The sequence below is a fragment of the Erythrolamprus reginae genome, chromosome 7, assembly GCF_031021105.1.
Source record: "Erythrolamprus reginae isolate rEryReg1 chromosome 7, rEryReg1.hap1, whole genome shotgun sequence".
Taxonomy (NCBI): Eukaryota; Metazoa; Chordata; class Lepidosauria; order Squamata; family Dipsadidae; genus Erythrolamprus; species Erythrolamprus reginae.
In genome coordinates, this window is record NC_091956.1 from 21,676,476 (window position 1) to 21,700,866 (window position 24,391).

General features: G+C 41.6%; 1 protein-coding gene across 1 annotated transcript in view; it reads left to right on the top strand.

The window, feature by feature from the left end:
* Positions 1-24,391, top strand: part of KDR (kinase insert domain receptor) — an 88,624-nt gene that overhangs the window by 27,187 nt on the left and 37,046 nt on the right. The window contains exons 4-10 of the mRNA XM_070757140.1: positions 845-966; positions 2,433-2,601; positions 3,826-3,965; positions 8,115-8,286; positions 9,563-9,674; positions 11,649-11,812; positions 20,391-20,547. Coding sequence (XP_070613241.1) covers positions 845-966; positions 2,433-2,601; positions 3,826-3,965; positions 8,115-8,286; positions 9,563-9,674; positions 11,649-11,812; positions 20,391-20,547 — 1,036 coding nt within the window. The remainder of the gene's footprint in view (positions 1-844; positions 967-2,432; positions 2,602-3,825; positions 3,966-8,114; positions 8,287-9,562; positions 9,675-11,648; positions 11,813-20,390; positions 20,548-24,391) is intronic.

Below are 24,391 nucleotides of genomic sequence, written 5' to 3' on the forward strand. Positions count from 1 at the left end.
TCTCAGTTGCTTCTCTCCTTGTTTAATTTCCACCCTCAGGTGCTTTGGAGAATAGCTTGACTCCCTCTTCTTTGTGGCAACCTCTGAGATAATGGAACACTGCTATCATGTCTCCCCTGGTTGTTCTTTTCATTAAACTAACCATGCCCACTTCCTGCAACTGTTCTTCATATGTTTTAGCCTCCAGTCCCCTGATCCTCTTTGTTGCTCATCTCTGCACTCTTTCTAGAGTCTCAACATTCTTTTTACATCGTGGTGACCAAAACTAGATGCTGTCTTGCTGGTTTGTTGTTATATTGCTAAAACAGGTTCCAAATGTTTCAACATGCTGTTAGACTAGAGAAGTTCTGGGTAGTACAATAGAAATAGCAACAGAATTTAGACTTATATACCACTCCTCAGTGTTTCACAGCACTCTCTGAGCTGTTTTTAACATCAGCATATTGCCCTCAACGATCTGGGTCCTTGTTTAATCTGGAAGGCTGAGCCACCCGCAAGCCCCATCAGGATCAAACTCCAAACTGTGAATAGAGTCAGCCTGTGATATTTCAATGTGTCACCAGGGCTATAAAACACTGCACACTAAAACTACAGTCAGCATTCTTCTGAACCCCTTTCTTTCTTGTTTGGCTGATCTTCGGGAATTGGGCGGCATATAAATATATTTAATAAATAAATAAATACATCTATGGATTTGGGGGAGCTGCCCCAAAGCACAGTCCTCCTTTAATGACATTGATGTTTAATCTGCTATAAGTTCAGTTGGATGGCTGCTGCAAATGAATTGCTCCAAATAAGAGATTGCTGAAGTTGGATAATATTTAGAATTTTCTATATTCTTCAGATTACAGATCTCCATTTGTGATGTCAGACAGTGAGCCTGGAGCTGTGTATATCACCGGAAACAAAACCATAGTGATTCCATGTCTCGGATCCTCATCAAACCTGAATGTATCACTCCATTCGGTAAGGCAAACGGTCATAATTCATTTTGCCAATGATTCTAGCTCTTTTTTTTATTTTCACATTTCATATTTTACACTTGAGGCAGATGTCTTGATAAAGGCACTGGGTTAAAAAAAAAGTAACTAGAGTGGGAATTAAATTGTGAAAGATGCTTCCATAATTTACAAGATTCAAGGGGTATAACCCGCAGCCTGCTATTAGATCACTGTTCCCTAAAGTCTTAATGTGACTTCCAAAATGATGAATCATTTGTAAATTTAAATTTGGCGGAATGGAAACATGATTAACTATATGTGGAATAATCATTGTAACACATTTGCATTTACCATATTTTTTGGAGTATAAGATGCACCGAGTATAAGACACCTCTTCGTTTTTGGCGAGGCAAATAGGGAAAAGAATCTGCTTACCAGGGATTCATCTGGCTAGCGTCCTTAGTCTGGTCAGCTTCAGCACATTATTTTATCTCCTGGTTAGAGCTTTAAAAAAACTATTTGGAGAAAGGAACAATGAAAGAGCTTGCAAGCCAGTAAAAGCTGGGGACATCATTAATACCTGGAAAGAAACGATCGGAGCAAGTAGAGTAATGGAAAAAACCCTGCAAAGACTTAGGGCTTGGAAAACATTCTTCGCAGAGTAACAATGAAAGAGCTTGCAAGCGAGTAAGAGCTGGGAACCTCGTTAGCACCTGGTTAGGGCTGGAAAGAAACTTATTCAGAGCAAGTTAGACCAATAGAAATATCCCTGCAAAGATGTAGGGCTTGGAAAACATTCTTCGCAGAGAGTAACAATGAAAGAGCCTGCAAGGTAGGAGCTGGGAAGATCGCTAGCAGCTATTTAGGGCTGGAAAAAAAATTCAGAGTATAAGATGCACCCAAATTAGGGAGGAAAAAGATGTGTCTTATACTCCAAAAAATACGGTAATTATTTTAAAACTTTTATTACATTTTTGTTGAAATTCAGTTCAAGCTTGCTGATGTCTTATTCCCTTACATGCCACTCAAATGGGGGCCTTTTAGTTCTGTACCTACTGTAGCTCCTAGACCCCTGATGTTGAATATATGGCACATATGCCAGAGATGGCACACAGTGCCCTCTCTATGGGTACATGAGCCGTTGCCCCATTTCAGCTTCGTTGTGCATGCACGCATGCTTCTCAATGGCCAGCTGGTCTCTGGTTCTCTGCCTTACATACATGGTGTGTGTGTGTGTGCAGGCGTGGAGCGCATGCGTGGGCAGTGCATGCGTGCAGGGGAAAGGCCGTGTGCAAAGTTGTGCGCATGCAGGGAGTGGGGGTGTGCAGGGGCATTCACGCATGCGTGGGGGGGGGGCCACACGGGCATTGCAGTTTGGGGATTTGGGTGCGTGCTTTGGGCACTCATTCCAGGAAAGGTTAACCATCACTGTCTTAGACTATTTTAGACAACATCAGCATTAAAGTTATGGTTGTTTTGTCGTTCATATAGAAATATCCAGAGAAAACCTTCATTCCTGATGGGAAGTCAGTTACGTGGGATAGTCAGAAAGGTTTCACAATCCCCACTAACCTGATCAGTGATGTAGGAATGGTCTTTTGCAAAACTAAGATAGATGGTGAAAGCTACCAATCGGTGATGTACGTCGTGGTGGTTTTAGGTAAGTGATGGGCTTTGTTTATTTACTTGGGGGGTTTATAAAGTAACTACAGTGGTACCTCTACTTAAGAAGTTAACTCGTTCCGTGACCAGGTTCTGAAGTAGAAAAGTTTGTAAGTAGAAGCAATTTTTCCCATAGGGATCAATGTAAAAGCAAATAATGTGTGCAAACCCATTAGGAAAGAAATAAAAGCTCGGAATTTGGGTGGGAGGCGGAGGAGGAAGAAGAGGAGGAGGACAGTCGCTGCCCAGAGTGAAGGGAGTGTTTCTTTTCTCTGGGCACTGGCAGAGGTTTATTCCCTCTCCAAGTGCCCAGAGAAAGGAAAATGCTTTGTTCACTCTGGACTGCCAAAGCCTCCTTAAGCGCCACTAAAAGGCTCCTCTGGCAGCCCAGAAAAGCCCAAGATGGCCGGGATTAAAGGGGGAGTGGCAGGAAACTGGCCAGGCCTTCGTGCTGTTCTCAAATTTCCTGGGAAATTTTTCCGGGCTCGGGTTCTTAAGTAGAAAATGGTTCTTAAGAAGAGGCAAAAAAATCTTGAACACCCAATTCTTATCTAGAAAAGTTCTTAAGTAGAGGCGTTCTTAAGTAGAGGTACTGCTGTATTTGGAAAATGAGAATTCAGAACATTACAATAGCTTAATAATCAAAAGGGGAAGATAAAGTCCCACTCAGATGGAACTTAATAACTTGGTAGCTGATATCAATTCTTTTTCTTGAAACACTTTTTATTCCTTTTTTTAAAAGTACAGTTAACAACCACAATTGAGTCCAAAGCTTCCGTTGCTAAGCAAGGCAGTTGTTAAGTGAGGTTTGCCCCATCTTATGACTTTTCTCGCCACAGTTGTTAAGTGAATCACTGAAGTTGTTAAGGTAGCAACATGGTTGTTAAGTGAATGTGGCTATACATGCACAGAGGACAGGTGGGTGGAGTCTCATGCTCCCTTCATGACCGGCTCTTTTACAACCAACAAGCATGAGTGAACTGGGAGCATTTTATCCCTGATTGACAGGATGCATAGTGGAAGACTCAACGTCTTTCTCTCGTGGAGCAGAACTAAATAGAGGTCATACTATTCGTATTATGGTGCAAAAACTCTATTTTTTTTTTTTTTAAAGTTTCTGATAATCCATTTCCCAATTTAATTTGTTTGTCTCACAATTTAAGAACGAGATCAATTGTATATTCAGTGCTGTTTCTCTTCTGATTTGTCCCCTTCCATTTAGGATATAAAATTCATGACCTTAGTATGAGCCCCCGGCACCAAGTAGAGCTGGCAGCCGGAGAGAAGCTATCTTTAAATTGCACAGCAAGGACCGAGCTGAATGTGAGAATTGAGTTTCAATGGGATTTTCCTTCGAAACAGGTAACAGGAGCAGGGAGCTTCTAAATCCAAGAGGAATTTGCTAAGGGTCCATGTCATGTGTTATTCTTTTTATATATATATTTAAATATTCAAAATGCATTGATCAAAATGAAAAAATTGTGTCATCAGTCTAGTCCTCAATCAGTTGGTGTCTGATTATTAGTAGCAATAGAGTTGGGTGCGCTGGACCACTGACAGTCAGGAGCTGCCCAAGTTCAGGTCCTCTGGACCAAGATTTCATTCTCTTCACTAACAATAACAACAACAGAGTTGGAAGGGACAGTGGACGTCTTCCAATCCAACCCCCCCCCCCACTTAGGCAGGAAACCCTACACTACTTCAGACAGATGGTTATCCAACATCTTCTTAAAAACTTCCAGTGTTGGAGCATTCACAACTTCTGGAGGCAAGCTGTTCCACTGATTAATTGTTCTAACTAGCAGTAATTTTCTCCTTAGTTCTTAGTTCTTAGTATTTATTTATTTATTTATTTATTTATTTATTTATTTATTTATTTATTTATTTATTTATTTATTTATTTATTTATTTATTTATTTATTTATTTATCCAATACACAATACATATTGAAGAGAATAGACATGTAGTAATATATATATAAAGAAAAGGATAGAAGAAAAGATATAAAAATAGAGGAGAAGATATATGAAAGGAAGAAAAGATATATGAGATAAAGGAAAGACAATTGGACAGGGGATGAAAGGCACACTAGTGCACTTATACACGCCCCTTACTGACCTCTTAGGAACCTGGAGAGGTCAATCGTGGATAGCCTAAGGGAAAAATGTTGGTGGTTAGGGGTTGACACAACTGAGTCTGGAAATGTGTTCCATTTTTCAACAACTCAATTGCTAAAGTCATATTTTTTTACAGTCAATTTTGGAGCGGTTAATATTAAGTTTGAATCTGTTGCGTGCTCTTGTGTTGTTACGGTTGAAGCTGAAGTAGTCATTGACAGGCAGGACGTTGCAGCATATGATCTTGTGGGCAATACTTAGATTGTGTTTTAGGCGTCGTAGTTCTAAGCTTTCTAGATCCAGTATTGTTAGTCTATTTTTGTAGAGTATTCTGTTTCGAGTGGAGGAGTGAAGGGTTCTTCTGGTGAAGTATCTTTGGACATTTTCGAGGGTGTTGATGTCTGAGATGCGGTATGGATTCCAGACAGAGGAGCTGTATTCAAGGATGGGTCTGGCAAAAGTTTTGTAGGCTCTGGTGAATAGTGTGAGATTGCTGGAGCAGAAGCTGCGTAGGATCAGGTTAACAACTCTAGAAGATGTTTTGGTGATATTAGTATCCCAAGGTCTTTTACTGAGTGAGGTTGGCTGTGAGATTTTGTTTATTCAGTTTATATATGAGGTTCGGGTTCTTTTTGCCAATGTGGAGGGTAGAGCATTTGTTGGTTGATATTTGAAGTTGCCAGGTGTTAGACCAATCTGAGACAAAGTCGAGATCTTTTTGGAGAGTAGATGTGTTGTCTGTGGTGTTGAAAAGTTTTACATCGTCAGCAAAAGTTGCTTGTGATATGATCGCAGAGGTCGTTGATGTAGAGAATGAAGAGAGTAGGACCTAGGTCTAGACCTAGACCTTGTTGCTTCTCTCCTAGTTGCTTCTCTCCTTTTTCAGCTTCCACCCATTGCTTCTTGTCCTACCCTCAGGTGCTTTGGAGAATAGGTTGACTCCTTCTTTGTGGCAAGCCCTGAGATATTGGAATACTGCTATCATGTCTCCCCTGGTCCTTCTTTTCATTAAACTAGCCATGCCCACCGTTCTTCATATGTTTTAGCCTCCAGTTCCTTAATTATCTTTGTCGCTCTTCTCTGCACTTTTTCTAGAGTTTCAACCTTCTTTTTGCATCGTGGTGACGAAAACTGAATGCAGTATTCCAACTGTAGTCTTACACTTGGAATACAGTTTTAGAACCCACTATTGCTCTTAATCCCTGTAGTACCACTGAGTTGCAGGCAGGGAAACATTATTTCCTCCATAGAGTTCCTGCTTGTTGCATCTTTGGTGTAATGGCAAAGAAAGGGAATTCATGAGACAGGAACCTCATGATCCATTGTTTAACAGAGGAGTGATGTTCATCTTGAGCCATGGTAGAACAGTGGTTAGAGTAAAGTACTGCAGGCTACTTTTGCTGACTGCTGGCTGACTCATATCCCACAAGGCTCAGCCTTCCATCCTTCCAAAGTTGGTAAAATGAGGACCCAGATTGTTTGGGGCAATATGCTGACTCTGTAAACCATTTGCAGAGCACTGAGAACCAGTGTATAAGTGATATCGCTATTGCTAGCTACATCTACTGAGTCTGTCCCATGAGTCAGAAACCTAATGCTGATAAGTGAATACTCTTCAATTTCTTCCTTCTGGGCAAATTACCAATTTTAAGCTATTGGGCAGGGACATCTGCAGGGTTGTGGGGCAAAACCTTCAAGATTTTGGACACAGCAAAATAACAGTGTACAGAAATGGATAGCCCAACAAAATAATTTAAAAAAGGAGATGAGCTAAAGTATACTAACTGTTTGGATAGGTTGTATGATTGGATGGAAAATGAAGAAGCCAAAACAGAGAGTTAATAAATGTTAGAAAATTTGGAGAGCTAATGTCAGAGGATTGGTTATTAAAAGGGGGGGTGAAGGAAGGGAAAAAAGGAAAAACAGTGTTCCCTCAATTTTCATGGGGAATGCGTTCCGAGACTGCCCATGAAAGTTGCATTTCTGCGAAGTAGAGATGTGGAAGTAAAAACACAATTTTTGGCTATGGACAGCTATGTTCACTCTAAGGTGTGCGGCCGGGTGCCCAAAAACTACCCCCCGCGCACCCTTTTCCAAGGCCACGCAAGGAGCCAGGCTTGAAATTGCGGACGGGGAGCGACGAAAGTGCGGAGGTTGGCGAAGGTTGTTTTGAATGTCAGCCGCCCCTCCAGTGCCTCTGGCCCCCTCGCAACCCTGGCTTCTCGCCGCTGCTCCCTGCCCGCCCAATCCGCCCCTCTCTCCGGCTTTCTTGGGGTGCGGCTCCTCCCACAGCAGTGCTGGCAGCTTCTTGTCCTCCTCATCTGGCCGCTAGCCCCTTTGAGCGCTTTGGGAACGCCCGCCCCACCTCTCTCGCAGCCTCTTAGCTGAGAGCGCTTTCGTCCCGGCTGTCAACAAGGAGGCTGCAGGAGAGGCGGGCAGGTGTTCTTCTCACAGCGGAGGCCGGCGAAGGTTAGTTTGAATGTCGGGCACACGTGCGCATGCGCTTCCCATCCCCCTGCCAGCCCCCCCAGAACATTCAAAATAAGAAAAACCTTTGTCAGCTTCCTCAGAGAAGAAAGGAAGAGAGAGAAAGAGAGAGAGAGAGAGAGCAACAGACAGAGCGAGATAGAAAGTGAGAAAGAGAGAGGGGGGAGAGAAAGAGAGATAGCAATAGAGAGAAAAAATATGGTATAGGCCATTCATGAAGTTCGAACCCGCGAAAATCGAGGGCACTGTACCTGAATAAAATCATTGGTAAGATCTGATGTATATTTCAGTAATCCCTCGCTACTTCACGGTTCATCTTTTGTGGATTCGCTACTTCACGGCTTTTCAAAGGGCACTTAAATCCATTAAATCCATTGAAAATTTTAAATCCATTAAAAATTCATAAAACTCTTCTATAGTACTATGTACTCTATTAAAGAAACTGGTAGGATATCACATGTAGTTCCAGCTGAGAAACATTATAGAATGACTGTTTAATGCAAAGGGTGGGTTTTAAAAGTACAAATACTCATTAAATACATAAAAAATATATTTCCTCTACTTCACGAAAATTTGTTTTTCACGTGTGGTCTTGGATCCCCCGGGAAAAACGAAGGATTACTGTATATAGTTAGAATCTGTGTAGTAGAAAATAAGCACTGTTAGAATTGTATTACAGGCATGTCATAAACGATCCATATTTTAAATATATATTTTGTGTGTTTTGTTGTTTTTGTTTTATAAATAAAGTTTATTTTTATTTAAAAAAAAGATTTTGGACACAGCATTGAATCTCATACATGTACAAAGGGTTGGATTTTTGATTGCAATGCTTTCTCCTGAACCAGCCCAGTCTACAGCTGAAAGGATAATTCCGAATAAATGACTTTGAAAAACTCTATTGCAGAAAATGAACGCTGCATTCAAGGAAGGGATGACAGACTTGGGCCCTGAAATGAAAAAGTTTGTGAGCACCCTCACCATCAACCATGTGACTTTAAGCGACAGGGGTCTGTATAGCTGCACAGCCACCAGTAGCCAGATGACAAGGAAGCACAAAATTAATGTCATCGTTCATGGTAAGGCTCGATTCAGGATCAAGGGTTCTCAAATGTGAGCTACTGGGAGAAGCCATGAAATGAATTGTCCACAAAATCAAGGCGAATAGCTTGAGTTGAACTTTCATTCATCTTCAGAATGATTCCCAATCCATGGTCTGTGGAACCCTGAAATATGCAATATCATCACAGAGAGTCCACAAAGTCTTGATTAAAAAAAAAGATTATGATTTAACCCTGCTGTGCTGTTCGGGTCAATGAGACCCGAAATCAAATTTGAGACCCTGTAAAAAATTTCCCCTGCATATCTGAAACTTGAAATTTCATGACTTTTCATCATTTTCGCCTCCACAGCCTGGGGTGGGCAACCCCCCCCCCCCATAGTGCAGGAGGCCAAGTAGCCCATGCCCTCCAGGCCACACCCACCCAGCAACTGAGCAGAGACCTGGTTGCTAAAATGTTTGAATCCCATCCCTGCTGGGATGATCTTGACTGACACTCTGTGATTTGATGGATGGGTTCAGACCAGTATTAGGTTCCTACCTGGATGGGAGGGAATGGTGCAGCGGTAGTGGAATTGTTAATTATAGGATGAGTGAAAATAAATCTGATAAGTTGGTTGTTTTGAGTGGTTCATATCCGATGTTGGTTTCTAAAGTCAATAAGCAATTTAAAAACTGCATTTCTTACTAGAGGTAACAGAATCTATTATATTATTAATATTATCAACTATTTATTTATTTGCAAAATTTATATGCCACCCAACTCCAATTGGACTCTGGGCAGCTTACAATAATAACAGTAATTAAAAGACATACATTAATAACTCTTAATAAAACCATACATAAGTCCCAATTATTCATAGCTGAGTCAAGATGATAACCTCATGGCCCCAGGCTTGCTGAAAAAGCCAGGTTTTAACAGATTTCTGGAAGACTGCTAGGGTGGGGGTAGTGTAGATCACCAGAAGCAGTTGTTTCCAGAGCATCAGAGCCACCACAGAAAACGCCCTTCCCCGCAGCCCTGCCAACCAACATTGTTTGGTTGGCGGGACCTGGAGGAGGCCAACTCTGGGAGATATGAGGTAGAAGGTGGTCCCGTAATTAGTCTGGTCCTAAGCCATGTAGGGTTTTAAAAGTAATGATCAACACCTTGAATTGTGTCCAGGTACCAACTGGGCGCCGATGCAGCCCATAGAGAGTTGGAGTGATGACAGTTCGTGTGGCTGCATTTTGAACCAACTGAAGTCCTGTGCTTTCCATTGTTTTAAATTATTATCTTTTAAATTTTTTGATAGAAAAGCCTTTTCTCTTCTTGGGCAAAATGCCACTTCTGGTGGAGACGATTCTCAGAGAACCAGCTAAAGTGCCTGTATTATTCAAAGCATATCCACTCCCAGAAGTCAAATGGTAAGAACCTGACCAAATCTTATTCTTCTTTAGTTTCTCTCCATTTCTGTATACATTTTACAATGTCCAATCCCATAGAAACACTGAAGGAATGGAAGAGGCAATTGTGAAGGGTTCACAAATATAGGCCGCAATATAAACTTAGAGGAATGGGAAAGAATATGGGGCAAAAACTATAAATTAACATTGTCAAACGCATTCAAAGAGAACCAATAGGTTAAAAAAGAAAGAAAATGATGACATCTGGGTGGGTGAGCGGAGTCTCGTGCTGCCGCCACTACTTGTTCTCCAAACCCTTAAGAGCCGGGGTGGCGCAGCAGGTAGAGTGCTGTACTGCAGGCCACTGAAGCTGACTGTAGATCTGCAGATCAGCGGTTCAGATCTCATCACTGGCTCAAGGTTGACTCAGCCTTCCATCCTTCCGAGGTGGGTAAAATGAGGACCCAGATTGTGGGGGCAATATGCTGGCTCTATTAAAAAGTGATATTGCTAACATGTTGTAAGCCGCCCTGAGTCTAAGAAGGGCGGCATAAAAATTGAATGAATGAATGAATGAATGAATGAATGAATGAATGAATAAGCAAGCAAGCAAGCAAGCAAGCAAGCAAGCAAGCAAGCAAGCAAGCAAGCAAGCAAGCAAGCAAGCAAGCAAGCAAGCAAGCAAGCAAGCAAGCAAGCAAGCAAGCAAGCAAACAAACAAACAAACAAACAAACAAACAAACAAACCAACCACTGGCGGATGTAACTACCAGTACGCCCAAACCAGCCCGAACTGGTAGCATTTGACCCCTGGCTTAGGATTTAACTGCTTCCATTTTCTTTTACATTTCCTTTTTAAAATAAATGAAAATCCCTATTTAGCACTAAACTTCACTGAGGATTGCAGACTGATAACCTTTCTCCCCCAACTCTAACCCAATCTTAGGAATATCTTGCAGGAAAAATCAGATTCTCTCTCTGCAATGTACTTAGGGTGAAGAAAATAGAAGGTGGTTAGCAGTAGTACAGGTGGGATCGGCGATCCATTAGCGGAAATGGAGTTGCGCATGCATCTATGTGCCCCCGATGTTGGTGCATGCAACCATGTGCAAGATTTGGCTTCTGCGCATAGAAATATAGAAGTCTGACGGCAGAAAAAGACCTCATGGTCATAGTCTGCCCTTATACTATTTTCTGTATTTTATCTTAGGATGGATATATGTTTATCCCAGGCATGTTTAAATTCAGTTACTGTGGATTTATCTACCATGTCTGCTGGAAGTTTGTTCCAAGGATCTACTACCCTTTCAGTAAAATAATATTTTCTCATGTTGCTTTTGATCTTTCCCCCAGCTAACTTCAGATTATGTCCCCTTGTTCTTGTGTTCACTTTCCTATTAAATACACTTCCCTCCTGGACCTTATTTAACCCTTTAACATATTTAAATGTTTCGATCATGTCCCCCCTTTTCCTTCTGTCCTCCAGACTATACAGATTGAGTTCATTAAGTCTTTCCTGATACGTTTTATGCTTAAGACCTTCCACCATTCCTGTAGCGCGTCTTTGGACCCGTTCAATTTTGTCAATATCTTTTTGTAGGTGAGGTCTCCAGAACTGACCACAGTATTCAAAATGTGGTCTCACCAGCACTCACAGCATGCCCCGGAAGTGAAATCTCGCACAAAGTTGCTCTCGCGCATGAGATTTTAACCATTTTTGCAGCACTTTTCTTCTTCGCATGTGCAAAAGATAATTGGCAAAAATTGCCAAAATGTCATTCGCGAGTGTGTCCTCACACAAGATTTGGCTTCCGGCACATGCGCAGGAGCCAAATCTCGTGCCGAAAGACATGCGCCCACCCACTGGATATGCATGCAACCGCACCAGTTGCCAGGAGCATTCCGGTAATGCTAGCAAAGAGGAATCCCTGCCTGGTGGTTGGACTCTTTTCTCTGTCCTCATCTTTCAAACCACATCATACCTCTGTCTTGCAGGTATAAAAACGGAGAAGCCATTGTTGCAAATCGTACGGTGAAACTTGGTTACTCTTTAATCATTACTGAAATGAGCGAAAACGATGCTGGGAATTACACCGTGGTGCTGACCAATCCCATTAGCCAGCAACGTGAGAAGCACATGTTTCACCTAGTGGTAAACGGTAAGATCTTGTTCCACTTTTGTTTTTTGTTTTTTAAAAAGCTACATTTTCTGCAGTTGCTAATAAACTGGGGGTTGGGGTGGGGAACTGGCATCACATACTCTACAAATTTTAGAGAGTTTGTTTCTAAAGCATCATGCGCCAAGAATAGGTATGGTCAATGAAGGGCTGCAACAAATTTTACTACACTGTGGGCATAGCTTATTTTGTGGGTGTGGCTTGCTGGAATGTGGAGGTGGGGGAGACATCCACATGCCGCAAGCCTGTTTTGCTCCCAGTAGAATCTGCTGACAAAGTCTCCTCTGACCAAGGAAGCGTGAGTGACAGGGAAGAGTTTGGCAGACAGCCCAGGAGGAGATCAGTCATCTGTATCATCCCTGGATTCTGAACAAGAATTAATGACACATCCATGCATGCGTAGAGTGATGCATAGGAGACAACAACTGAAGGATTATTACAAGAGAAATGAGGCCACCTGTGGTTGGGTGGGGCTGCTGTAATTAGTGCTATAGATAAAAGTGCAGCCTGGTGTTTTAGCCTCATGGCAGTTTATCTGATTCATTGTTTCGTCAAGATCGTGGTTTTTGCTGTTCAGGATTGTGTGTGTGGACTCTCTGGACTTTAGAATTGGACTCAATTTCCTAGTTATTGGGTGAGCAATTGGACTGCATTTAACCTGTGCCTTGTGTGTACCAGAAAATCCCTTTGACATTTAAAAAGGGAGCAGTTTCTGTTTTTCTGTTTATAAAAACTTTTGGGTTTTCCTTTTATCATGTGGTGTGTGTCTTCATGGACTAATTACCCTGTAAATACGGGCGGTTGAGACACGCCGGCAGAACAGGGACTAGAGAAGAAAGGACAATAAAAATATATATTAAGTATTCAATAAATAGTTCATAAACCTATTACCCCCACTGCATCCCCCATCCCCCCCGCTGTGGGGGCAGCAGCCCATTACTGGTGCCATAAGACCTAGGTGCGATGTTTTCTCTTTTTCCAGCCCTCTTTGATAGAATCTATTTTACAATCATAGGCAAGCAGCAAAAACAAGATAGGTTGATATATGGCAGTACCGATGCATTTGTTTTGTTTGACTTCAGGAACCGCCTCTGTTTATTTATTTTTCAAGAGGGAGGAGAAAGAAAGAGGCAGGCGTTTGAAAATTCCAGTTTTGTTACAGAAAGAATGTTGTTTTTCATTTGTTGTATATTTTGGTTTGGGCTTTGTGTCCTGGTCTTTTCCTGTCTTCATGCTTCTTCTTACTTCTGCACCACATTGTTTACTTCCCATTACCTCGCCCATCCTGTCGTCTTAAGCTTCACCCTTTGCATTTCTTCTTCCTTTGCATCCTCAAGAAACTTCCTTGTTTTTGCTTTTTTTTTTTTTTAAAAAAAGCCAGGTTATTGGTTATTAAATAGCCAGGTTATTGGTTCAGGAGGAAGAGCATCCCATAGTTAGCAATCACCATATCCAAGTACTGCTATGGAGTGATGTCTAAACATTGCACCACTGTGAAGAGCCATGGTGGTGCAGTGGTTAGAGTGCAGCACTGCAAGCTACTTCTGCAGATCACCAGCTGCCAACAGTTTGGCAGATCGAATCTCACCAGGCTCAAGGTTGACTCAGCCTTCCATCCTTCCTAAGTGGATATAATGAGGACTCAGATTGTTGGGAGCAATATATGCTGACTCTGTAAACCGCTTAGAGTGGGCTGTAAAGCACTTTGAAGTCTAAATGCTATTGCTATGCTATTGCTATGTTGGTTACTAAGTAAGAAAGAGGTGATGATGGCTGAACCAGTGTTCATTGTTAGTGATGGGCGAACCCAACGGTGTTCGGGTTTGGCAAGTTCAGACGAACTTTATGCAAAATTCGGCCAAACCCGAACCGAACCCAAATGGGGAATCCTTTTTTTAAAAAAATATTTTTTATTGATTTTTAACAATTTAACATCACACAACATAAAACAGTGCGTAGTGAATTGTGCCCACCACCAAATTGGGGGTATTTCTTGTATAAACCACTTAACCCAAGAGCAATATATCTGTTTACATATTATAGAGTGATTCCAATTTATTTCTTGTAGCTTGGTCTCGGATTCTGCTCGTCATATATCGTCTTACCTTGTCCCACCGTCCCATCAGCTATCCCAACTCAGTTTCATTATCCAAATTTATCCTTTTTTCCATAATTTCAAATTGAATATGGTCCACCATGTACCTATACCAATTTTGCATTGTCCATTTTGTCGCATCCTTCCAACCCAGAACTATTACTGCCTGAGCGCTTTCTATTGCTGATTTTTTTATTTCTCTAAATTCTCCCATCGCATTACTTTTTACTAGTACTGCCATTTCCCACCAAGAGATTCCAGGGGCAGAGCTTTGACGTCATGTATACCGGCAGGTTGCTAAGGATGCCAAGGTGATCACTTCCTGGATTCCATGGAATACAGGAAGTGATCACCTTGGTGTCCTTAGCAACCTGCCAGTGACGCCAAGGGTCCGCCCCCGGAATCTCTTCATGGGAGGGATTCCCCAGCTCCTTCAAAGGGAGGTCTTCACGTAAAAATAAACATTGTTATTTTTACGAAAAAGGACCGCCCTTTGCTTGCAGCGCTACTGCGGCGTCCTTTCATGTAAAAATAAACATTGTTATTTTTACAAAAAAGGATGCTGCAGCAGTACTGCAAGCAAAGGGCGGTCTTTTCACGTAAAAATAAACATTGTTATTTTTACGTGAAAGGACCGCCTTTTGCTTGCAGCGCCGCTGCGGCGTCCTTTTTCGTAAAAATAACAATGTTTATTTTTAGGTGAAGACTTCCCTTTGAAGGAGCTGGAGAATCCCTCCCACAAAGAGATTCCGGGGGCAGAGCCTTGACGTTACCGGCAGGTTGCTAAGGACGCCAAGGTGATCACTTCCTGGATTCCATGGAATCCAGGAAGTGATCACCTTGGCGTCCTTAGCAACCTGCCAGTGACGTCAAAGCTCCGAACGCCAAACGCAACCTCGAACTTTGTCCGAAGTTTCAAAAAATTTCGGGTTCGTGTTCGGCATACCGAACACCGCAAAATTCGGTACGGATCCGAATTGTGCGGGTTCGGTTCGCCCATCACTATTCATTGTCCAAAACACAGATACAGATTAACACAGTTAGAAGGGATCAAGCACACCCAATACTATTGCTGACTGATAGCAGTCCAGTCTCTACTTGAAAGCTTCCACTGATGAACCTCCCACAACTTCTGAAGGGAGGTTGTTTTACTGGTTGATTGTTCTCACTTTCTGAAAAGTTTTCCTCATTTCCAGGTTGAATCTCTCCTTGCTCAATTTCCATCCCTCATTCCTTGTCTGGTCTTCAGGTGCTTTGAAAAAATATCTTGACCCCTTCCTCTCTGAGGCAGCCCCTCAAATCTATCTATCTATCTATCTATCTATCTATCTATCTATCTATCTATCTATCTATCTATCTATCTATCTATCCATTTATTAGATTTGTATGCCGCTCCTCTCCGTAGACTCGGGGCGGCTCACAACACAATAAAACAGTTCATAACAAATCTAATAAATTACAATTTAAAATATTTTAAAAACCCCATTATTAAGCAGACATACATACAAACAAACATACCATACATAAATTGTATAGGCCCGGGGGAGATATCTCAATTCCCCCATGCCTGATGACAAAGTTGGGTTTTGAGGAGTTTATGAAAGGCAAGGAGGGTAGGGGCAGTTTTAATCTCTGGGGGGAGCTGGTTCCAGAGAGTTGGGGCCGCCACAGAGAAGGCTCTTCCCCTGGGGCCTGCCAACCGACATTGTTTAGTTGACAGGACCCGGAGAAGGCCCACTCTATTGGAACACTGCTATCCTGTCTTCCCTGGTCCTTCTTTTCTCTAGACTAGCCATGGTATAAGGTTTCTTGCTTCCGCAGCGGGTTGGACTAGAAGACCTCCAAGGTCCCTTCCAACCCTTTCTGTTATTCTGTTAAATGCTTCAGGATGGTAACAAGGTGCCAAGTGCAGTTTTTCACTTGCAGAATCTGACAGCACCTAAAGAAGAACCAAATATTTCAAAAGGCATGAATTGTTTTGTGATTGTTTAACCGTGAGGAGTAAGGAAAGGATATCTTGTTCTGTCTGCCACCTTCTCCTAGAAATGAATTAACAGCCAAAGCAAAAGCAATAGCACTTAGACTTATATACCACTTCACGGTGCTTTACAGCCTTCTCTAAGCAGTTTACAGAGTCAATATGTTGCCCCTAACAATCTGGATCCTCATTTTACCCACCTCAGAAGATTGGAAGGCCGAGTCAATCTTGAGCCTAGTGAGATTCGAACTACCAAATTTCAAGGAGCCAACAGTCAGCAGAAGAAGCCTGTAGTACTGCCCTCTAATCACTCAATTAACCTTTCACTTAAATTGAAATAAGGAAAGAAAGGAACCAATGGATGATCAGGGGAAAAAATACAATTGGGCTGGTTGGCATGCAGCTCTAAGTCAGAATGTAGTTGCTTATTTTTCATTTAGTACGAGACCATACTTCATTTAGCATTCTAGATGAAGATTGAATCTGTGGTTTTGTTACTATTCCCTACAATTGGTAGTTAGGAGATAGTTGGATGTCTTCAAGGGAATGCTTGAAGGCCTTGTGATTGCGTGCCATCGGTGAGTTCTCCTACCAACAATTTGTCAAATCTCACAGTCTTCATCAGGTCTCCTGGTAGCAATTTCATTAATGCATCATTTGCAGGAAGACTTCCTTTTTATTAAAGTTTGTTGCAAAAATCAAAACCAGAAGCACACGTAGATGACTGATTCAGCTGGATGCATAAACTTCTTTATAAACATAGTCACAGACGAATTTACAATACCCTTAGCAGAGTTCTTCTTCAAGCAGTTGCAGACAGCAGAACAGTTTGTTTCATTTCAGCAAAGAGTTACAGAGAGGAGATAGAACAGAGAGGACTGGAGCCACACTGAGCCTTAAGCTTAAGCTTCAATTTCGATTCTCTGCACAGATTCAGAAGTGTTCAAGCTCCCATTGGCTGACTCAGTTGCTGTGCCTGGCTCATCTTGTTAACACTGGTTCTCCCAGTTCACAAATATCTTTAACACTTTTTCAGGTCCTAAATTTATTTATTTATTTATTTATTTGTTTGTTTGTTTGTTTATTTATTTATTTTTATGGGATTTATATGCTGCCCCTCTCCGAGGACTTGGGCAGCTTACAACAATATAAGTTTCCTAATCCAATTAATTTAAATAATTACTACAAAACCCTACAGCATTAAAAAAAATCAATCATTTTCATTCACATAACAACATACATTACATTTCATCGGCCAGGAGGCTAGAGTCTAATGGCCCCAAGCCTGGTGGCATAAATGAGTCTTTACATTCTTGCAAAAGGCGAGGAGGATAGGAGCGGTACGAATCTCTGTGGGGGGAGCTGATTCCAGAGTGCTGGAACCTCCACAGATAAGGCTCTTCCCTTAGGCCCTTCAAAGTTACATTGTCTAGTTCAGGGGTAGGCAAAGTTGGCTCTTCTTTGACATGTGGACTTCAACTCCCAGAATTCCTGAGCTAGCATGATTGGCTCAGGAATTCTGGGAGTTGAAGTCCACAAGTCATAGACGAGCTAACTTTGCCTACCTCTGGTCTAGTTGATGGGACCCAGAGAAGACTGACTCTGTGGGACCAAACTGGTCACTGGGACTCATGTGGCAGGAGGCCGTCCCACAAGTAATCTGGCCCGATGCCATGTAGGTCTTTCCTGACCCATCCAGAGTTGGCAGACATTAAAGTTTCCTCTAATGAAATGTCTTCAGTAACAGAAAGGAAATGCTAGAGGTTGTTTCGTATTAGCCAGTGAAAGAGGGAAAAGTGGGGGAAAGGCCGTTGACCTTACCTTGATTAGTTAGATTTTTTTTTGAAATTGCAGTCATGAGTGTTCTTCAAAGTTCTGAATTTCAAAGCATGTCCATCTCTTCTCCCAGAATTACTTCCTGCTCAGGTGGGAATTACACTTACCAGCTGCTACTGTAGTAGGACAAGAACGACTTGTTGTCAATAAGGGAGCAGAGACCACGAGAAGATTGAGATTACAGGTTTATTGCATGCGGTTCAGAAGGAATAAAAGCAATGTCTGAACAGTTATAAATCTGTCCCTTGGGAGTATTTATACATATTCAAAAAGCAGAAAGTGAAATAACCAATCAAACATAAAAGAGACAAGGTTATATGATGTAAAAATACAGAAACGAAAATTACAGATCCGAAAGTACCTACAGTAGGCATAAAGAAGAAGTTGTGGTTAATTAGTGGTTATATTCGTATCAAGCTATATGCCAGTCTCCCTGCCTAGAGTGCAGGTAACAACCTATCTTACACCATCAAAGCTTTGTTCCTTTTCCTGAGTACATTTCTTGGTTACGCTTTTAGCGCTACAGCTGTACCTCAACCGGGCATAGAGGAAGCACAAGTGTGAAAGCAAAAAGTTTGCCTGATTGTCGGCACTTAGAAAATGTCAAGTTTATATCAGAGATATGTAGGACAAAGGTCATATATCAAAAGAGTATAATACTGGCAAGAATTGCAGTATAAAATGAAAATACAGATATCAGGGCATAGCCTAGCTTCCTCACTACCAGCGCACTCTCTGGGACCATCGCGTTCACATGCACGTCCGTCGGCACGAGATTTAGCTTCTGAACATGTGCAGCAAGTAAAATCTCACACGAGGACACTCTCGTGCATGAGATTTCACTGATTTTCAGCTATTTCTTTGCTTCCACACATGCGCAGAAGCAAAAAAATGCCAAAAATTGGTGAAATCTTGCACACGAGAATGTTCACGCGGGAGATTTGGTTTGCTGCACATGCACAGAAGCCAAATCTCATGCAGGCGGGGAGGTGGCATGTTGGGGGCCTGAAGATGTGTGCGCATCTCAGTTTCCGCTACCGGAACCCCGATCCCAGCCATACTGGGTGCAACCTGCTAGTGTTTCTTCTGATGGCTAGTCAATACAATACAATTTTATTTGATTAGGCAATTGACCATATCAAAGTAGAAATAGTGACCATATTGGTCATCAAAAACGTCAACTTATCATAAGCACTATACAGTAGTGTGAACAGGTTATTGTAAAATACAATAAAATTAGATAAGGTAAAGAGAATTTAAATAAAATAAAATAATGAAAGGGTTAAATAAAATGAGTTTAAATGCGGTATAATATGCTAAAATTAAGTAGTAAAACATGAAAATATAACTCATAGAAAAGTTTGCATTAAAACAAATGCAAAATACTGGTATAAGATTTTCTTAAGTGAGTTCATCTTCTTTGCATGCCACCCCAATATGTTCTATAAAACATGTCCTCAACTGGACAGTCCTGGCTATAAACTTAATAGTTCTAGAAACTACATTTATATTTGTAGCCTGAAGAAAGTGTTCTGTCGGGCTCTCTGGTAGAATCCTCCCAAAAATTCACAGGTACAAATTTCAGACACACACACGTTTGAAAATTCAAAACAATGTTCTTTATAATGAAAAGTCACTTAAACCAAGCCCTCTTTTGGTATAGCAAAGAGCACTGTCTCCAAACAAACTGGTAATTTGTACAAGTCCCTTATCAGTTCTGTGATACTTAGCTTGCAGCTGTGAGGTAATTCACAGTCCTTCTTCTTTCACAAAGTGAAACACACTTTGCTCTGGTTTAGTTTCAAAGCGGGGAAAAATCAGCACACAAAAAGTCAAAGTCAGTAAAGCAGTCACGAAACACAACGATCATATAATCCTCCACAATGGCCAAACCCACAGGCTGCTATTTATAGCAGCCTCACTAATTACCACAACCCCACCCAACCACAGGTGGCCTCATTTTCTTTGATAATAATCTCTCAGTTGTTGTTGCCTATGCATCGCTCTCCGCATGCCTGGCTGTATCATTAACTCTTGTTCTGAATCCAAGGAGGAGCTAGATAATTGATCTCCTTCTGAGCTGTCTGCCCCACTCTCCTCCTCCCTGTCACTCATGTCTTCTTGGTCAGAGGAGCCTTCATCATCAGATTCCACCGGGGGGCAAAACAGGCCTGCAGCATGTGGATGTCTCCCCCACATCCACAGTCCTTGGGGCAGGAGCTGGGCCAGAGCTAACCACAACAGTATAAGATTTTCTTAAGTGAGTTCATCTCCTTTGCATGCCACCCCAATATGTTCTATAGAACGTGTCCTCAACTGGCTATAAACTTAATAGTTCTAGAAACTACATTTATATTTGTACCCTGAAGAAAGTAAGCTAATCATTTGTTACAGTCCCAATATGTAATTTTGTCAAGTAGGGACTGTAAATACTGAGGTCTTACTGAGGAGTATAATTTACAATTGAGTAGGACATGCGCCATGTCTTCTATTTCTGGTGCACCACAGATGCATGTTCTCTCAAAATATGGTGCTTGATGGAATCGTCCGTATTTAAGCATAGAATCTAACTGCTCAAATCTTGCTCTACTGAGATCTGTTCTGTGGTATTGGGTGATTGCTGCTCATTTACTTATCTTTTCCTCTGGCAGTTCCACCTCAAATCGGGGAGAATGCTCTCTTCTCGTCCGTGGATTCCTACAAGTACGGCTCTACCCAAACACTTACATGTACAGTGTATGCGGTTCCGATGGTGAGCCACATTCAGTGGTACTGGCAACTGGAGGAAGAATGTACGTTCAATCCACAGTAAGTAGAACACAATTTCATAGTTATTGCTTTTCCCAGATTTGACTTTTTTACACATACATTGTGTGGGTGATTTGTTTGGAGATCTCTTGACCAATCTCTTCTGATCCTTTGGAAAATTCTTCCCCTGGAGCAGCGGTGAAATCTACTTACCTTCCCAGTTTGGAAGCTGTGCGATATGCCATCATCGTGTGTGCTTTTTCACCCTCTGCACATGCGCAGGAGGTTTTGCACAGGTGCAGAGGGTTAAAAAATAAAAATGGCGGCGGGTGGGCGGAGGCTCATTTTGCTACCGCTACGAGTTCTCTGAACCACCAGAGGCTACCAGCTAACCTGAACCAGACAGAACTTGTAGCATTTCATCCATGCTCTGGAGATAAGGCATGCCCCCTCTCATATCCTTTTGAAAAAGGGTTAAAACATGGCTCTGTGGTCATGCTTGGAAATGTCAAAAGAGGAGTTGGAGTTTAGTGCCATGAGAGCCTTTCCTTCGCCTTTGCCCACCAATTTTTTACAGGGTTATTCTTGCCCCCTGAAAAAAACATATTAAAGTTTGTTGCAAAAATCAAAGCCAGAAGCACGCACAGATGGCTGATTCAGCTGGATTCAACAACTTCTTTATAAACATAATAGTATACATATTTACAATACCATTTTCAGTTACAGACAAATCACAATCAGCAGAGTTAGTTTCATTTCAGCAGAGTTCAGAGTGGAAGAGTACAGAGTGGAGACTGGAGCCACACCCAGCCTTAGGCTTCTCAATTTTGATTCTCTGCACAGATTCAGAAGTAGTTAGCTCCTAATGGCTGACTGAGTTGCTAGGCCTATTCATTTGCTGACCTTGTTACCACTGGCTCTCCTAGTTGACGAATATTTTAACAAATCAGTATAATTTTTTAAAATCATTACCTTCAAATTTTAACTCTAACATTTTCATCTTTTTTGTATTTCAATGTTTTATGGTAAAACCACCCAAAAACCCTCTTTGAGGGAGACAGGTGGTTTGGAAATATGAAATATAAATAATTAATGTTAGTCTACATCTGGTTATGCCACGAGTCAAAACTACCATATTTTTTGGAGTATAAAACGCACCGGAGTATAAGACACACCTTAGTTTTTGGGGAGGAAAATAATCTGCTTACCAGATATTCATCTGGCTATTCATCTGGCCAGCTTCAGCACATTATTTTATCCCCTGGTTAGGGCTTAAAAGGAACTTTATTCTGAGAGAGTAACAATGAAAGAACTTGCAAGCCAATAAGAGCTGGGAACATCATTAGCATCTGGAAAGAAACATTCAGATCAAGCAGAGCAATGGGAAAAACCCTGCAAAGACTTAGGGCTTGGAAAATATTCTTCTTCGCAGAGAGTAACAATGAAAGGATTTGGAAGCCAATAAGAGCTGGGAACATTGTTAGCACCTGGTTAGGGCTGGAAAGAAACATTTGGAGCAAGTAGAGAAGGAAAAAAAATATCAAAGATAGGGCTTGGAAAACATTCTTTGCAAAGAGTAACAATGAAAGAGCTTGCAAGCCAATAAGAGCTGGAAACATTGTTAGCACCTGGTTAGGGCTGGAAAGAAACATTTGGAGCAAGTAGAGAAGGAGAAAAAAAAAATCAAAGATAGGGTTTGGAAAACATTCTTTGCAAAGAGTAACAATGAAAGAGCTTGCAAGCCAGTAAGAGCTGGGAACATTGTTAGCACCTGGTTAGGGCTGGAAAGAAACTTATTTGGAGCAAGTTAGAACAATGAAAAAAACCTGCAAAGACTTAGGGCTTGGAAAACATTCTTCGTAGAGAGTAACAATGAAAGAGTTTGCACTGGGAAGATCATTATAAGATGCACCCAAATTATCAGCCTCTTTTAGGGAGGAAAAAGGTGTGTCTTATACTCCAAAAAATACGGTACTCAGATTCCCTCCATTTTTGTTGTGCACCAGAATTTGACTAGAGGTGATTGCTGGTTCTCTGTTTTGGAAGCTTTTATTGTTGTTGGCATTATATAGAACAGATCTGTAATGTTCTCCCACAGTTTTCTCTCCTGGAGCAAACCAGGCCTTCATTTGTCTGGGTGTCTTATCTCTATGAAAGCAAATGTCGGCGGAAACCCCTTGATTGATGGCAGGAATGATAGAGCGAGCTTCTTACCAAGGGCCACTTCACTTCCCTTATCTGAATTCTGCACAAGAACAGACTTCCTTTTAGAATAAAAAAAAAAAGAAAAAGAAGAGGGAATCTGTTTTCCTGTTGTTGTTTTGAAAACAACTTCCGTTCTGTCTTCTTCCTTTGGTGCCTGGCTATTTCCTATGCAAAGTTGGGGTAGTCCAGAGAAATATTGATTTCCACGTTAACCTTTGCCTTTTTTATATAACTAAATCCACACCGATTTGTTGATTTTATGAATGGGGGTTTATTGGCAAAACACTATTTCTTACCTTTAATATCTAACTTGGCTGAGCTGGCAAAAAATAAAGAGCTCAAAATACAGTGGTACCTCATCTTACGAACGCCTCTTCTAACGAACTTTTCAAGATACGAATCCGGTGTTTAAGATTTTTTTGCCTCTTCTTCCGAACTATTTTCACCTTACGAACCCAAGCAGCTGCTGTTGGGATGAAGGGGTTTCTTTCCCCCCCCCTTTTTTGAAGAAAGAAAAGGGAGGGGCAGCTTGGAGGAGTAAAGATTTTGCATGCTTGCAAAAGCACTGAAACAGTGTCTTTTTAACAAAGAAAAGGGAGGGGCAGCTTGGGGGAGTAAGGATTTTGCATGCTTGCAAAGGCACTGAAACTGTGTCTTTTGAAAAAAGAAAAGGGAGGGGCGCCCCCTTGCCTTTCTTCCTTCCCACTCACCCTTTAGCCTAGCCTTACTTCTTCCACCTACCCCCTTTAGCTGCTCCTCCCTGCCCTCTGTTCGCCTCCCTTCTAAAATTTGGGATTTTCCTGAAGGATTTGCACGCATTATTTGCTTTTACATTGATTCCTATGGGAAACATTGTTTCATCTTACGAACTTTTCACCTTACGAACCTCATCCTGGAACCAATTAAGTTCGTATGATGAGGTACCACTGTATTCCTTTGCACAAAGCAGGAAGGACTTTTTCGGCATCACGTGAGAGTTTAGCTATGATCCTGAAATAGGAGATGCAGAAGTCTAATTAAGGTTTTACTCCCAATGTCAGCATTCCTCATAACGATCCCAACAAAAGGCTGGGGAGAGTTGGTTCCAGAGGACCAGAGCTGCAACAGAGAAGGCCCTCCCCCACGGTCCTGCCAGCCAGCATTGCTTGGCCAATGGGTCCCAGAGAAGGCCAACTCTCTGCGATCTAATTGGTCACTGGTACAAAGGGTCAAGATACTTAGCCAATTAACAATCCTAGCATACTAAAGAGATAGATAAAGAGGACCTGTAAACTGCACTAGTCAAAAAGAAGGTGGGGAAAATATTTACTGACCCCTCACATCCTGGACACAAACTGTTTCAACTCCTACCCTCAAAACATCGCTACAGAGCACTACACACCAAGACAACTAGACACAAGAACAGTTTTTTTCCGAACGCCATCACTCTACTAAACCAATAATTCCCTCAACACTGTCAGACTTTCTACTAAATCTGCACTTCTATTCTACTAGTTTTTCTCATCATTCCTATCACCCATTTCCTCCCATGTTGACTGTATGACTGTAACTTGTTGCTTATATCCTAAGATTTTTATTAATATTGCTTCTTCATTGCTTATTTGACCCCTATGACAATCATTAAGTGTTGTACCACATGATTCTTGACAAATGTATATTTTATTTTATGTACGCTGAGAGCATATGCACCAAGACAAAT